At 45.8% G+C, this 16,962-nt stretch overlaps 1 protein-coding gene across 1 annotated transcript in view; it reads left to right on the forward strand.

Moving 5' to 3' along the window:
- LOC118206209 (LHFPL tetraspan subfamily member 2a protein-like) overlaps positions 1–16,582 on the forward strand; it is a 50,358-nt gene extending 33,776 nt beyond the window's left edge. The window contains exons 3-4 of the mRNA XM_035378560.1: positions 4,649–5,460; positions 15,932–16,582. Of these exons, the coding sequence (XP_035234451.1) occupies positions 5,049–5,460; positions 15,932–16,188 (669 nt within the window). The 5' untranslated portion in view covers positions 4,649–5,048 and the 3' untranslated portion in view covers positions 16,189–16,582. The remainder of the gene's footprint in view (positions 1–4,648; positions 5,461–15,931) is intronic.
- Positions 16,583–16,962: the final 380 nt, after the last annotated feature.

The following is a 16,962-nucleotide window of genomic DNA, read 5'->3' on the forward strand; positions in this document are numbered from 1 at the left end:
ATGGGTTTGTCAATAAACCGCAAGGCCAGCTAAATATTAGCAGGTGAGGCTACATCTCCTAAGCACCAGGAAGGGTTTTGTGTTTGTGTGTGTTTGGATTGGGGGGTGGGGGTCAGTGGGTCAGGGAAGGAGCCCCCATTTCAGGGTCAGGGGTCGCGGTGTGCGATGATTCAGATGGAACTGTGGCACCAGAGGAACAGACCTCTGTAATCAGAACTTTGTGCTAAAAATATTTCACCTTGCCCTGAGCCCCACGGGCCAGAGTGCAGGATTTTCGGAAGCAAAACCATGCACAAATCAAACAGCTTGTTTGTTTCATACCGCATAGATGTTCTGGGTTTCCTATCTCTGGAGTACATGGTGAGACAGTTCTAGAATGAATAGCATTTAATGAGAAAATATAGATTTAATTCATTTTCCATGTTTTATTCTTTCGTGGTTCCAATGAGATGCCAGGTATGCAAGCCCTGGTCTCAGAAAAGGTAATTTCCTGGCTTTCAAATGCAGCGAGTGGAAGAGGGGGGAGAGTGGGAGAGAAATGGTGCACACACTGCGTAACGTTCCCCCGCTGAATTGGCGGTTTCCCTTTTCGGTCTTGCTTGGACATGCCCACAGCTGGGAGGCATAACTTTACAGGCCAGCCAGCACCTCTCTCTGGAGGCCCTGTCAAAACAGAGGGGTCTGCTGTCACCGTGGCGGAGCGGGACGTGCACGAGGTCCGCACACCCCCGCCCGCCCTCTCTCCCAACCGCCTAGTCCCCCTCGGGGCAGAAAATCCGAAACGACCCCGCTAAGGTCGCCCTCGCCCTCCAGCGGGGCCGAGGGCAAAGGGGAAGGCTGAGGAATGGGTCATGTGACCCCGCAGACTTCCTCTCCGCTGTCCCCTCCCTCCCTTTCCTGAACAAGCTACCCCCTCTGGATTAACTTCATTTGCTCCTTTATTACGGTTATTCGGTGATGTGGAATTGGTCATAGGCAATTTGACAGCAAATGCACATGACTGTCTTTATGGAGTCTGAGCAGCGCCAGGCAAATAAATGTCTAATCCGCCGCCTCAGACTTGGACGTCAGAAGATTATGAAAGGAAAACCTAATCTGGGTACAGCTGTCGTAAAAAAGAGACCAGACACGAAGCCAAGTCTGGAGGTCACAGTGGAGTGGTGCTGTTTGTACAGCTGATATCTCGTAAGGCTGTTTGGGGGAGGTGGGGGGGGGGGGGGGGGTGAAGATAGCAGCCTTTTTCACAGAACTCATGCTATAGGGATATTTTGCTTTGTTACAAGTAATTTGGGGATCCCATTGTATTTACCCTATTGTATTTGCGTAGCGTGAATACTAGCAACATCAGATGTCCCTGGTTTCTGTTTACGGCAGCACTGTTCCTCCCGGTTTTCTGGTTCCCATTCACTCCCATTCATTTTCAGGACCTCGCAGAAATAAATCGTTTTAAAACATAAACTAACTAGGGTGGTCGATAAAAGAGAGTACTGCCATACCTTTGAGTGTAAATGGTGATTTTCCAATGTCCAGATTTAAATTTATCCTGAGAGCTCAGATACAGCAGTCCTATGATTCAGTTGTTTCGAGCACGTTCGGACTTCCTGTGGGACGTACGGCCACTTTCTCATTTCTTCCAGAAGCCTTAAGTCATTCTGTAGTGATGAGTGTTCGTGTGCTGTGGGTCAGTGGCGGAAACAGTCTAGGAGAAGCGGACCAGTGTTCCAGTGCCAGGCCATGACTTCATCCTTGCTTGAGTCTCAACCGTTCTGGCTCGGGTCAAACATCAGAGACTGGTCCAATCACAGGAGATGGATGCCGTTTCTATGGAGAGATGCACTCATTCAAACAAACAGGATTGACTCTCAGGTGGCTCCAAGTGGATATGATCTCATCAAGGCTAACAACCCACCTCCCCCACCCCCCAACAGAAGATCTGGGGAACTATGAATTGGTGCAACCCCACCCCCCCGCCAGACAAGAGGGAAACGATCAGAAGCACGCACAGCGCTTGCAGAAGATACTGACTTTATCTTTGATATTTTCATTAAAGAACAGAGAGTGAGATAGAGAGAGCAACTTGTTGGTTGAACTCTTTATTCACTGAAAGAGCATTCCGCAGCGCTTACGCAGTGCAGTGACTGCATCCAAATGAGTCCTCAGCCAAAAGAGTGGGATTTTCTTCTTTTTCTCCTGTTGCCCCTTTTGACCGACTCATGAGAAATGTTATGTTGACATTATTGGGAGACAAAACATCAGCATGAACGTAAGCTATCTCGTACACTGCCGAGTTACGCAATCTTTTGGAAATGGCCTTCGTATAACTTGACGTTTTGTTGCATTGCTTATCGTTCCACCCCTGCATCTCTTCAAGGTTTCAGTCTCTCAGTGACTCACTGTATCACTGCGTCCATCACACAGATCCTAAAGAATCTCACACTGTACCCGTGAGTCACCCATGAGGTATTATCTCAGCATCTTGATTCACTGGTCCTTTTATGTTATCTTTGCTTTCAACATAACCCATATTAAAGTATAGAGTTATATTAATATAAGGTATAAGGCTTGCAAATAAATACTGAACTATAAGTAAATAAAAAAATATTCACTTCCGTGCCTTGGCATGTACATAAGTACGCATGTTTAAGATACAAGTAAAGCTGATTTTGTTGAGAGCGTGCTACATGCCTTTAATCTTAGTCAGCCAGTCTCACTCCCACTTGTGCCTGCTTGTTACGGGGGGCATTGTGTTCCTTTAGCATTGCGAAACATGGCATGTATCTGCAGAGATGAAGAAAAATCTGAATTGACAATTGACATGCCTCACATGAATGGCTCCGGGGAAATTTTTCCAGGAGGGAGCAGTTCCAGTTATTGACTGTTTGACTGTATTGAGTTTTAGGTTTACAACTTGTCTTGTGTTTCCTGTTTACGATAATTGCAGGCGCGAAAGAATTTGCAATACGTATCGGGTATAGGTGCACTCTTGAAGTCAACCGTTAATTTTCATCCTACATGCATTGATATCTGTGTAGTCATAGCAGTTAGGTGGTCCCCTTTGGAGTAGTGATTTGTCTTGGTCCAGCGTCGTGGCAGTGGTGAGAAGACACTGCCAAGTTTGTGTAAGGAAGCTGAGTCTGGATAGCCACGGGACCCCCTTTTTGTGGGCCCCTTCAGAGCCAGAATCTGTCCCATGCAAGGATGGGGATATTTTTAGCACTCCGCCTCTAAAATCCTGGAACGGTGGGATGGGGTGGGGATGCCCCTTTATTCTCAGTTAGGCCCTCTCCCCTTACCTCCTCAACTGTGTGGGAAATCCCAAAACCATGAGGGCCTTGTAGCGCATATTGCCGTTTGGGTTAAGGGATGCAGTTTGTGGATTGGCAGTTGAAACGAATTCCAAGAAATGTTATTCCAAGAATCTTATCTCACCTTTCAGTGAGATCTTAGACCTTTCCAGATGTCATGTGGAATTAGTCGTAGGTGATTTAACAGCAAACGCATGTGACTTCTATATAGAGTCAGATTTTCTTTGGAAACATCTGGTTAATTTTTGGAGGGCAGTGGGCTTCACCAGTAACTTACACTACTGGCTCAAAGTAAAATCAGAAAGCAATCTGGGTCATGGCCTCACAGAATGGAGCAAGGTCCTGTATGGTTTACAGTATCTATGAGTTTCTCACCTTGTATAAACTTGTGTGTGTATTGCAGTTCATTTAAATTTCTAGTGATATTTATATCTTTATTAGACTATTTCACATCTTCCCCCAGTTTTCCCATAAGCGGTATCTGTGTGGTTTCTTTGATCAGCCCATTCACAGTTGACACTTCCGTGAAATAAAACAGGACTGCCTCTGTGCAGACGCACCGACAGGTGGATTTGTTGACTGCAATGAGTCAGACGGTATGAAGAACAAACTTCAAAAAACGAGGACAGAGGGTCACTTCGAGGTCCAGGATGAAAAGATTTGTAGGTTTTACACAAGTCTTCTCTTTCTCACGGCTGTTTGACAAACACATTTCTCCCGTGAGTCATTCTGTCAGGTAAGAGGGATCTGTCTTCAGTCTCCCCCTACCAGTTCTTTCTCTGAGAAGACTAATGACTGCACTATTAAGGTTATCACAGGGATGTATGCGTTCAAAGCCGAATCGGCAACCCTTTCCTTAAAGTATTGATGTATGGAAATGAATAGCAACTATAATTGACAAGTTTATTTTTCATTTTTTTAATTGACTTTTTAATTCTTGGATTTACTGCAATCAATTTCTAAATCGTCGCAGGTTGCTTTTGTGTGCAGAAAGTACAAAGCTAGCAAAAATAGAGCAGCACTAATAAAAAGTATTCCAGGCTGGATTCCCTGAAATAACGGCTAAGGGAGGGGGGGGGGGGGGGGCACGGGAATTTCCTGGACTCTGAGAGATTAACAGTTGGTTGGAGAGAGAAGGCTTTAGAGGCTGCAAGCTGACGCTGTGAGAGCGAGCCTTGCGCGTGTGTGTGTGTGTGTGTGTCGGAAGGCGGTGTGCTGACTCAGAGACCTCGCGCTCACACTTCCGAAGTGGGCGGTTCCGCCTTCCCCCTCCAACTGGAGTATATATCCTCTCTTTCTCATGCACTCACTTGTTTTTTCTCTCTCTGCCCTCTCTGTTTCAGATCTGTTCTCCGTGTCAACACAATGGCCCTGAGGACCTGGTTCAGTAGTGTGTAGCATCAAGGGTGGTTCGGCTGGGGAAGAACACCACCGCATCATTCCCAGACTGTCTCTGACCAGCAGCAGAGGGGCCATGCAGAAGCTCATCTGACGGGAGCGACAGCGGGTTAACGGACGCGGCACCAGGAATTTTTTTATTGACTCCACCTGGCTCTGAATGCCCTTCTCATTCCACCACCTTCAGCATTGAAAATCGACACGTTTTTATTTGCTGGGCGAAAAGGAATACAAGAAACTATCAGAGAGGAGGATTTTGGAAAAACCCCCGGAGAACTACAGTCCCACACGCCCGCCCCTCCCCCCGCCCCCTCAACAGGTCGCCTCGGACCGGAACCCGGAGCCATGTGCCACGTGATCGTGACGTGCCGCTCCATGCTGTGGACGCTGCTGAGCATCGTGGTGGCCTTCGCCGAGCTCATCGCCTTCATGAACGCCGATTGGCTGATGGGGGCCCCGCGCACCCCGGACCCCGTGGTCGGGGCCCAGGGGACCCTGGATCCCTACCGGCCCACGCTGGGCCTATACACGCGCTGCATCAAGGTGACGGGGCACCGGCGGGGCGTCCAGTGCGGGCCCTACGCCGTGGAGTTCAGCGAGATCGCCAGCGGGTTCTGGCAGGCCACCACCATCTTCCTGGGCACGGGCATCCTGCTGCTGTGCTCGGTGGCCTTCATCTCCGTCTTCACCATGTGCTTCCAGAGCATCATGAAGAAGAGCATCTTCAACGTGTGCGGCCTGCTGCAGGGCATCGCAGGTGAGAACGCCACACGAGCCGTGCTACCATCCCGCTCTGTCAATTTCACCACCTGTTTTTATTTATTACATTATCTACTTTATTTCCTACACTCTGAAAAATGACTCCAGGAATTTAGCAAGCACCTCAACATAGATTTATTTAAATAAACATATTTTCAAAACTTATTTATTCAAATTAACCACAATGAATATAAATCAGCTAATTCTCAACAAAATAGATTCAGTCAGTTAAATCATGTAAATCTGGTTATTATGTGCTGAATTCGTGTTTGAATTATAAATACACATCACACAAAGTTTACTGCTTGGCGTACATTAAAATTACTTAATCTAAATGAATGGAAATTTAATATGCATACGATTCATTAAATCAGAAACATCAGGCTTAAGTATTTATTTGAGTGTATATTATTTACTATATTCAGTGTTTACTATGTGTACCGGTATAGAATGCAGTCTGTGGCCAGAAGAGATATGCGACTCAGACTGTTATGACAGTGGAGTGCTAGAGACTGCAGTATGAGGCTGTAGGAGGAATAAGACGTTGTTATGACAGTCTGGGGCTGTAGACCGTGTTGTGCGGTTAGACGAATCCCTGGCTGTTATTATGGTTTTGTTTCACAGGGGTGTCGGGTCTCATGTTTGGTATTTATACTGCGCTGGTGTTTGTTCATGTAGTTGACTCTACTGTAGCGCTTTGAGTGCTTTTCCTTTGGCACAAATTAGAGCCCAAAGATGAAATAGGGGGAGCGAGAGTCTCGCTGGCAGTGATGTTTGAACAAGCAACAGTGCCTCAATGGCAATTTAAACATTTACTAACCCAATTAAGGGTCGCTGAGTTGGTGGAGCTCTCTCATTGGGTTACGCACGGTGCCCAGTTTTCTGGGGTCTCTTTGTGCCGGCACAAAAGGACTGCACTCCCCAGAGGTGACGCCGGGGTTAATTGTGAAGCGCGGACCACCGTGGCAAGATCGCCGCCTGCCGAAGTCGTTGCCGTTGGCGACGGCGAGCCCAAACATTTGCGGCGCGCACGCTCGCGTCAGCCGGCCCTGTGATTTACGGCAGCCGCTCGGTCGCTTTGTCTCCCGCTGAATTATGGGGGAACGGCCGCCCGGCCAAACGCTTTCCCACAGTGGGGGGGGGGGGGGGGTTTGTCTGATCAAGAGCGGGATATTCCGTTAGGTCCGTTAGGGAAGGAGGGGGGCGGGGGGAGGAGTAAAGAGGTCCTCCTGTCCTCTGTCTTGTTCAACTGTTAGTCTCGGAGACGGAAATCTGCCAGGAAAATATTTTTCGAGTGGGCGGGACAGGGACTGCCAGGGTCCCTTAAGCGTGCGTTTGGATGGGTCGTGCACTGTGCTGTTCCTGCCCATTGTTGCAGGACTTCCCCGTTTCCCTGTTTACCCCACAGAGCTGACTTCACTGTTATTCTACAAGATGTAGGGCACCTGAAAAAGGGTAAAGGTGAAGGTAAAGTCTGAGGCACTTTAGTACAGATACTTTCCAGAATTAGAGCAAAGTTTTTCTAGCTTTCTGCTTTGAGAGATAATCAGATATGTTTTACAGTTCATTTCCTGTCACAGGCCAGGTAGTAAGGCATTCAAAATGAAAAGTGTTTACACAAGCCGTTCATGTAATGTTATTTAGTGGTGGTACTGGTTGAGGATTTGGCCTTAGAAGTAGTACCCTGGTGATGCAATAGTTGCTGTATTTATGCCTGAGGAAAAGTATTTAAAATGGAGAGGGATACTGTCAGTCAAAGATTTGTGCTTAAGTATTTTATATTGGTCTACTCCTGTGAAGAATGTAACTTTCTCCACAATGTCTGCTTGTAGATTTGATTAGTCCATGAAAACGTCTACACACGGTCTTGTTTCTTTTCAGTGATTCTGCTTTAACATCTTACATAATTTAAACCCACTTTGTGAAGTGAGCCATTTGGAGTCTGTATGTGCAGTGAAAATACAACCTCTTAAATGCTCTTGTTTTCATAACGTACTTACATGCTAAAGTGGCTAAGAAGTCATACAAGCTACATCATCAGAGGAGAGTAATTTCACTTTAAAACCATAGTATACTGTCAGATTGTGTACTTCCACAATAATGCCCCAACTATTCACAAGTGCATTGTATACATTGTATAAATAATGACAGCAGCACAATTTCAAATATAAATATAAAATGAAATTTCAGTTCCACAAAATACCCGGTTGCCACTGGGCATTTTAAATTAATCTTTAATTAAAGAATTTAACAAATTAAAGGAATAAAACAAATTTCCATGCTGTTTTGGGCACATACCCGGGCTTCTTTGTTTTTCTAAATGGTCCTGTGATGCAATTTCTCTGCATTGAAAACAGTCGTGTGCAGGCAGGTTACAGATCCTCACATTGACTAACTGCTGTTTGTTTTACACTGACAGTTTTTACAGGCATCATGTCACTGCCAGTGTAGCTTTTGTAGTGGAAGCCAACTTCCGCCACAGCTAGATGGAGGTGATTGGCGGTAACACGTTTCTGCACTGCTGTGTTTGAATAGTTCTGCTTCAGTCCTGCGTGTGAAACTAACATGAATCAGATCAGAAATTGCTTGATGCTGATTGCAGTATTCTTACAGTGCCATAGCATTTGCGTGGACATTTCTAACTTGATATGCTTTATACTCGGCCACTCAAAAACAAACATCTCTCAGTGCTACCAGTATGCCCTCCGGAAGTACTCTAAATTCCTCAGTGCCTGTCTCTAAAGCACTTCTGTGTGCTAACAGTTCATTACTGTCCCTGATCAGGACTGGTTATTAGCAGGGATGTGTCATGTGAACTGGTGCTCGATGGCCTCTGAAAGTTTCTCTGTCAGTTGTTTTTCTTTTTTTATGACACTGTTGTCGCTCACCCTCCACTCCACCCACCGTCTGCTGGAAGCCTGCACAGAGCGAGGCCAAAAAAAGTCCTGGGACTTCCTGGCTCAGTTGCAGCAGCTGAGTGCACCCGACTCACACAATTCTTCTTGCACCCACACCCGCAGCCCCCTAAGCCCGCTTGTGACTGAGCTGGAAACCCCCCCCCCCTCCCCCATGCCCCCTAGTGGTGGGTTGGCACCACGCCGACCCATAAAAGCTCCCGGCCAGCTGGCGGAATTCGACACCTGGGGGACACGGGCTCGTTATCCTTCACTCGTCTCTTCCAGGCTTTTTGGCATCTGACGCCTGAGCTCTCGCCTGGCGGGGGTGTTGCCGTGGTAATCAGCCGCTCGCTCTTTCGCTGGGCGGGGCGAGGAGTTTGAGTACACACTTGCCCTGCCTGTATCTAGAGTGCTCTTCAAGAAGCTATTTGGGACCCGGCCACACGTGTATTGCCCTGGGGTTGACAGGGGTTCTTCACACTGGAGGGATGGATGATGCTGTTATGGCGCATATAAATCATGTGATGAATGAGTACTGTGGGCTTACATAAGGGGCAAGAGTTCCTTTCACTTAAAACCTCAGGGCTGCTGGAGAGGCATGACGATTTGCAGTTATGTTGACACAGTATTTATTTTTCAGTAAACCGTGGGACAGGTTAGTTGTTTGAGAGCAGGAATAAGACGCATCGAGCTTTCCGTGATAACACCCGACATTTTGGCTCTTAAGTGTTGAGGTAGTGCCCTGCCCTGCCCTCGCCCTGCCCTCGCCCTGAAGCTAAACTTACGACACGTTGCTAGAATGCGGCGTGCTGTAACATTCATGCCCCAGATGGTAGGCGCATCTGGGATTGCATAAGAAAATCCGTTTTGCAGGCTGCAGCCGGTCTACCCTATGAGGCTGAGCTCCGGAACATTCTGCACCGCTCTCCCACATTTTCAGGACAGTTGCTAAACTTCTGAACATGCAACAAATGCCTTTGTAAGGGTCTTCCACTTAGTATGCAGTTGGTGCGTCCAGACAAGATCTTTCCCAGGGTTTAATGTTGTCTAAATTTGTGCATTTAATCAGTAAAGGTAAAGGAACACCTCTTTTTTTGTGGAACAGAAAAACTGCAGTAACATGGCAGTCTCTCTGGTCAACTCGTAGTGAACTTCTGTGCTTAACAGATCAGTCCAGATTTTCGATTACATGGCCCCCATCCCCGACCCCGGAGAGCGGATTCGTACGGCGCTGAGCACAAGCAGAGCGCAGCTGCGTCCACGTCAGCGGCGATCGGACCCAGATGCGTGCGCTGACACAATGGGAGCGATTACAGGACCGTGACGCTCTTCGCTTGAGCCTCCCTCGCACTTGGAATACGAACTTCTGCGCGTCATGAAAAAAAGCACTCGCGTTTCCTGAACGTTTTTTTTCCTCTTCCACGGACAAAAAAGGACATATTTTTCTCTCCATAGCTTACAGACTGCTGTTGCACAAACCTCAGTTACTGTAATCATAAAAACTGAGTCACAAGCGCTAATATTTATTTTATAAGTACTGTTGTCCACGTGACCTTTGTTTGTTGATGTTGATGATGAGGTTTATGGCACATAACGGTCGTTTACTGCGATGACTAGTCCCTCGTTGCTTGGGAAAAACAGGCAGCGGAGGCTCTGCTCATCGGCTGGCTTCCCAGGGCACTTCAAAGGGGACGGCCATACACACGTTTGTTTTCTGGCCTCCGTCACAGGGTGGGACAGCTGCCCAAGCAAAGAGCAGCGGAACCCTGCTGTCTGGAGCAGAGAGGGGGTCCCCGATTCCCTCGGTCCCAACATGTTCCCCCAGCATGAGGTGGCAGAATGTTATGGCAATACAGGAAGCCCCCCCCCCCCCCCCCCCCCCCCACGCAAAAACGTCAGTTCCTTTGAGGAGTTTAGTGTCAACCCTAACCTAAAATACACATGTTAACAAATAATATTACAAATGTTAAGTATCAAATATTTATGAGGAATTTGTGGCACAGCAAGGCATCAGGTGTCTGAGGATTTAATGGATGACATTTATATACACAACTTTGGAATTCGAATACCCATTTAATGCTAGTTTTGTGGGGCAAGACAGTTATAATAATTTTCCTTAAAAGCGGCACTTTTCCAAGAAACCAGAGTTTTCTTGGAGCTACTCTTGTAAGTGTCGCGTTTCATGTTTGTAACTCAAAAACAACTTTGTGTGCTCCAGTACTGTCCATCGAGCGTGCAGTTAATCTGCTCTGCACTCAGCTACAGGGGCCGGCCACGTCTGCAAATTGCATCACATTGTCAAACATGTTTTTGAGTTGTTTTTTTTTTTTTTGTTGTTGTTGCATCTCCACTATGCAGCTATGTAGGCTACAGTACTGACAAATTCTAAAGACACAGAGACACGTTTGCCTCATAAACCAGTCTCTCACCAAAAGAAATTCTTGTGGGATGGTGGATAGCACTGGAGCACATGTCGAGGCTGCAATGTTCAGGGCTAGTTTTGAGGCTGCATTTTTCATTTGTTGTGGTCCAAACCACCCTCACCAACCAAGTAAGGTTTGGGAAGGCTGTTCTCAATGTAGCTTTCTGATTTTAGTTTCACAATTGTTTGTCAATTGTTTCTTTATATTACTACTATTGGTAGGCATTCATATCTCCAATTTATGAGACATTTAAGGGTATTTCTCTTTTGAACCAGAGCTATAAAAGTGGTGGCCACACTTGAAATTTGGTTGGGGCTTCCAGCTCAGACACAAGAGGACAATGGCTTGAAGTGACACAAATCCCCTTTTCAGTTTGCGTGCAGTACCGAGAAGTGATGCTTTGAGAAGTAGCCTAGGAATGCCACTTTAAGTACGTCCTTGAGCACTCCGAGGAAAAACAAGGGAGCAGTCCAAGTTTCTGTCAGAGACGGAGCTTCAGTCTTGTAAGGGAGACTGCAAACGGAATATCCCGAGAGAGATTCACTGGAAGGACACGAAATACACCCCAAAATCCCAGAGAGCTTCAGGAGCAGGACCTTACTCGTCTCACAGTGACTCAACGGATGAACAGTAACACAGGAATTAACCTTGCGAAATGCCCTTCTCACAAGCAGCACCGTGGGAAGGTTTTGCCCCCAACAATCTTTGGAAAACAGCAAAGTATAACTTTTAGTTTTGATAAAGGAAGAACGAAAAGGGCAGATGAAACCAAGGTTAGGCTGTCCATAGGTAATCAGAAGAGGTTGTTTGGACACTCTCTGTTTATCACATGTTCTAATAGCTGACTGTCAAAAGGATTACTGAATCACAACACCTCAGTACTGCCACATTTAATTAAACGTTTAAGTTTCATTGTGTCCAGTTAAGACTGCTATTTCAGTCAGATTTCATGAATGTGATGTTAAGCTTTCTAAATACATCCCACAATCAACAAGGGAAATAAAGAAGTTAATGTTATTGTACTGCTAAATAAAGTGAATGGCTAGTGAGATTATCAGAGAATGTTTTTTACAGAACAGTGAGTCAGTAAGTAGTTTAGGCTTTGGAGCTGAACGACTGGATGAGTGTCCATAATAGTGTCCATAATACATGACTTGAGCTCACCCAAACAGTGTGGACCAGTGCCTATGAGGGAGTATAATTTTCTCACAGGGATTAGGCTACGCCAGCAATGCAATTTTACACAGTCATTCTGCACCCAGGGCAGTAGCAATGACTCTGAGAGCCAAAACTTACGTAAATATAGCAGCTGCCGCACTGCCCACATAAAAGGTAACAAATTCACCTGTTGAGGTTCAAGGAAAGAGTAACCCATTTTTGGGTAAGGGGGGGGGGGCAAATCTGTGATCTCTCCTTTAATCTGAATAACATGTGGAAGTAATTTTTTTCCTGGTTGTCATTTCCATGTTTGATGCACTGAAAGAGGACCAGGACTGACAGATTTAGCAGAAATATGGGAAGCCTCTCTTACACCCACTACTAGAGATGGAGTTTAGGATAAGCATTTGTAGAGTGGTACTCAGCCTTGGATGTCCAACCTCATATTATGGCTAGGCCGTGAGCTTTGGGGGGTGGCTGTGGTCTAAAAAAAAAAGTGCTTCAGGGACTCTGGGGCATTCAAAATTATTTTTTGGGTATTGAACTGGTGGTGCTGGTACAAGAAAACTGCATAAAATCCTCATCTGCAAACCATCACCTGCCAGTTAATTGCTCCTTCAGTTTGAGCTGACCAGTGCCTTCAGATGCAATGAGTTAAAGGGATCTGGAAAAAATACTCTGCTGAAGTTTTCTCGGAAAGGGTCGACTGGAGAGGTGGCCTCAGCCTAGACATTTTGCAAGGGCTTTGGCTTTTATCCAGGTAATGCCTGCTCTCTTATGGAACCACTTAACAGAGGCAAAAGAGGCATCTTGACGCTTATGACTGTCTTAAGGAACTGGTATTTGTGGAGCAACTTGAAAGGGTCTATCAGGAACATTGTGTTTACAGCCAACAACTTTTGGAGTCCTCTTAAGCCTATTGACCCCAGCATTAAAGAGACACTGAAAGTCCTCAGAGTGTCACAGGGCTGTCTGCCCTCCCCCAGTTCTCTGGAACCCATCTAGAATCCAGCTGCTGCCATGGTACAGTTATGAGCTCTTTTCCTTTCCTCAATCTGTCCATTAGGTGTCTCAAAAGCAGTGGTGCCCCTCAGATGGGGGGAGGGGGGGGGTGAGGTTAGGAAAATCCTGACTGACAGGAGCCCTCAAAATATATTAGTTGTGGGGCCCAATGTGAGATATGTTCACGCCCCAAAAATCCTTGGTGGCGCCCCTGCTCGTATGTTTTTGACAGTACGGCTACCAAAGAAGAGAATTTCTTATTTGAAGCATTTGAACATTTGCACTAAAACACTGTAACATAGTGCAATTATGGTGAAATAGGTATGGTAGATTTTCAAATCTGCCAGTAAATCTCGTTGAAAGGGTGATGCCCTATCCAGTTTTTCCGACCTTTTCCATGCCTGGATTATCATATTTGAAAACGGTTCTTTTCTCTCTCGATATTGAGTATAAGAATGAATATCTTGATATGCAGTCACATTGCCTAAACTGCTATAGTTTCTTTTATATTACATTACAAATGAAGGCTTGCAGAGGTCCATATCCTCTGTGAAACTGTAGAGCGTTGGTCTGTCGGCCCCTTGAGCACTGTGGAGTTACTGGGTCAGTGGAGCAGTGTGAAAGTGGGTCAGTGCTGCAGATAATTTGTCCCAGCTTGTCAGCGGACGCGGGATGTTGGCTGCAGCCAGTGGCTGTGGAATGCCAGTCGCCTCTTCTGGTTTGTTTACCAAACGGCATGAGCCCGGGTCACAAGGGCGAGTTTAAAAAAGGCTGAGACCCCAGTTTGCGGGTCATGTGAGCTCAAGGGTGACTTGCAGGCCAGAATTATGGAAGCATTGTGCTTTTCCTAGTTTGGTCAATTTGGTCAAACTTCAAATGATTGTAACTATATCACCAATCAACTGCAGCTGATTTGTTTTCTGCTTTATTTCCTAAGAGCAAGCAAAATGCCATTTTTACATGTGAGCTATTTAATATACAATATGGGTTGTTATAGGTAGGCTATTTCTGGAAAACTGAACCACAAATCTCCAACGGATTTAAATGAGAAACAGCTTTCAAAAAAACAAAATGTATATTTTTTACAACTGTTATACACAAAGGGCTGTAAAATCTCAGACCACAAAGTGCTGATTCACCCAGATTTACTGAGACATTCTCTTATTCACCCAACATCTGTCTCCTCACTGGCATCGTGGAGACAAACACGGATACCAGGTGGAACATAATTCCCAGCAGTCATCAAAAGGAATTGCTTCAGATATCGTTAACAGTCCAGCCAATGACAGATTCATGTGGATGATAGCTTTGAGGTTGGCTCCATAAGCCCCTAGAGATCTGAGTCATATTTAGCTGCAGGTGTGGTTCTATGCTGAGGTGCCAGCTGAGATCTTTTGGGGTCCTGTTGACTTCACATTGTGGTTTTTGATTAACTATCTGCTGGGAATGTCCACAGTTGTTCCTGAATCAGCCTGTTGAAATGATACACAAACAATGCCGACACAAGGGTTCTATTGATGCCCTTACCTAGTTTGTTACCTAGTTACTGTAAGGACTCCAAGAATACACGCAACAGCCATTACATACACTAAAAAACCCATGTGTTTCGAATTAGATTAACTGCAAGTCTTATCAATGGCACTCTTTATCCACACCTGTATCTGATTTCTCAGGAAGGTTCTGGATATCCCCAGACCGGTGCTTTTTTATTGCGCTGTGTCTTGGGGGAAACCATCCACAATCCCGCTTTCTGAAGATCTCATCAAGACCCGGGGCAACAGGAAATTGGAATGACCGATTTATTGGAACGGGAAATATTTTGAATCAAGGAAATGACTTTCCGCTGATAGCAGTATATAGTGCCGTGGCTCTCCTCTCTCTTCCGACTATTGTCTTTTTCTGGCTGACATTGATTGCCTTTTTTGTTTAGGGTATGATAGCCTTGGGGATATACCTATTGAAATTACACATGTAGCTTTCCATGTAGGAAATGGACGCATTTCAGACACTTTTTTTGTTTTGTTTTGAGACAGTCTGTCAAATATATTGGACACAATTGGAACCGGTAAAGCACCAAGTTTGTTTCCCACTGAATCTTTCATGGAGCATGTGTGTCGTAGAGTGTGTTTAGAGCACTTTATCAATGTGAGTCACATTATTGTGATGATTTATTTGCCCTATTCAACAAGGATAATTTCCTTCTTAATTGTTTTTGGACTGGAGTAATGCATTCTTCAAAGGAAACCATGGCAGCAGGTGAAGAGCATAGCAACAGGCTAACAGGAAGTGTGATTCCTTTCAATTTGGAGTTTCCCTGGCCGAGTCCAACGGAGTGATTACTGTTGTTGCTAAAATTAGCCGAGAGGATACACAGTATATATATTCTTCCTTGGCATTGTTCTCTACCACATGGTCAAAGCAAACATTTGAATCCCTAGGATCTGTTTGTGTTATCCACTGAAACTCTGTTCACAGTTCATGGTTAGTGAACTTTGTAGAATGTGTGTATAGCAAAAACTTGTCTGCGATGGTCTGTCAGTGAACTTCAGTGAAAACAGAGGTACTGCAAAGCATCCAACCAACAGACTTCATGTATTTTATCACAACCATCCTAGTTGCCTCTAGCAGGGATATAAAAACACTCACGATGCATCACAGTTTGAGCCATTCCAGATTTTACTACAGGCTAGTTAACTTTAACTGCCTCCAACAAACAGCCTCCAATCAAACATCACATTGCTTCCAGTTAAACCTACCTGACCTATCTGGTTAAAGAGATGTAGTAAGTAAAACTTTGAATAACTTGACTGCTATGCACTGGGAATGCCATATATTGCCATTTGCAGCTAAGCACAGCAGCCTAAGGGTTGTTTCCTGTCTGGGGAGGAAGTAGATAGCTGTTTCCTGTCTGATGAGGAAGTAGATAACTGAATGTTCTCGGTCAGGGCAGGAAGTGGATAACTGACTGTATACCCCATTCCCTCCCCAGGTCTGTTTCTGATCCTGGGCCTGATGCTGTATCCAGCCGGCTGGGGCTCGGACAAGGTCCTGAGCTACTGTGGACAGGACGCCGCCCCCTACAAGGTGGGCCAGTGCTCCCTGGGCTGGGCCTTCTACACCGCCATCGGGGGGACCGTCCTCACCTTCATCTGCGCCGTCTTCTCCGCCCAGGCCGAAATCGCCACCTCCAGCGACAAGGTGCAGGAGGAGATCGAAGAGGGGAAGAGCCTCATTTGCCTGCTTTGAGCCAGGACCAAGACCGCCGAGGCCCGAGACTGCTAAGACCGAGGCCAAGTCGACAGCTCCAGGCTTACTAAAATAAAAGGCTCGGGTCTGACAACATTTTGGCTTGACTAGTCTCCGACCGGCCACAGCCTTCTCCACTCACAGAAGGGACTGAGACCTTATCACCACTAAGACTTTAACCGTAACAAGTTTGCTTGTCGTTTTCATTTGAGCTGGCATGGCTTGCTTCTTATGTAAAGCTTTTCCTTCAGTGATGCTGCGCATGTCATTAATGTCCCAAATTCACAGTGCCAGCGTAAGCTAAAATGACTCCGAATGAATTGTAAATAGCTGTATATACTGTACAGAGCGTAACACAATGTGGAATAGAATTTTTCTCCGGTCGTAAACACGATTCACTTTCCCAGGCAAAGTCTGCCTTCCCCTTCTCATTCAGAGGTGAAATGTTTGTGCAGAAAAAAGACCACAAACACACACAGGCTGTAATGTTAGCCTTTCTGTTCATTTAGTCTGTCGTTATAGCGATTCCTGGTAATTTAGTGAATGTAGACTGGAAGCATGTCCATTTTAGGCAGAGTATTCCTCTTTAGCCTTCCCTCTGGTAAGGGGAACTTGAGAGACAGGTCCTTGGTTTGTTCTCTAAATATGATTCTGTGGGACACAGATGCCTTCTCAGCAACAAAGCCTTAAAGCCATAATGGCTGAAGTGTATTGGTAATGACCCACTGAAATATGATTTATTCATCTTTATCTACCATTTGCACACCCTTGCTT

The sequence above is a fragment of the Anguilla anguilla genome, chromosome 10, assembly GCF_013347855.1.
Source record: "Anguilla anguilla isolate fAngAng1 chromosome 10, fAngAng1.pri, whole genome shotgun sequence".
NCBI classification, from domain to species: domain Eukaryota; kingdom Metazoa; phylum Chordata; class Actinopteri; order Anguilliformes; family Anguillidae; genus Anguilla; species Anguilla anguilla.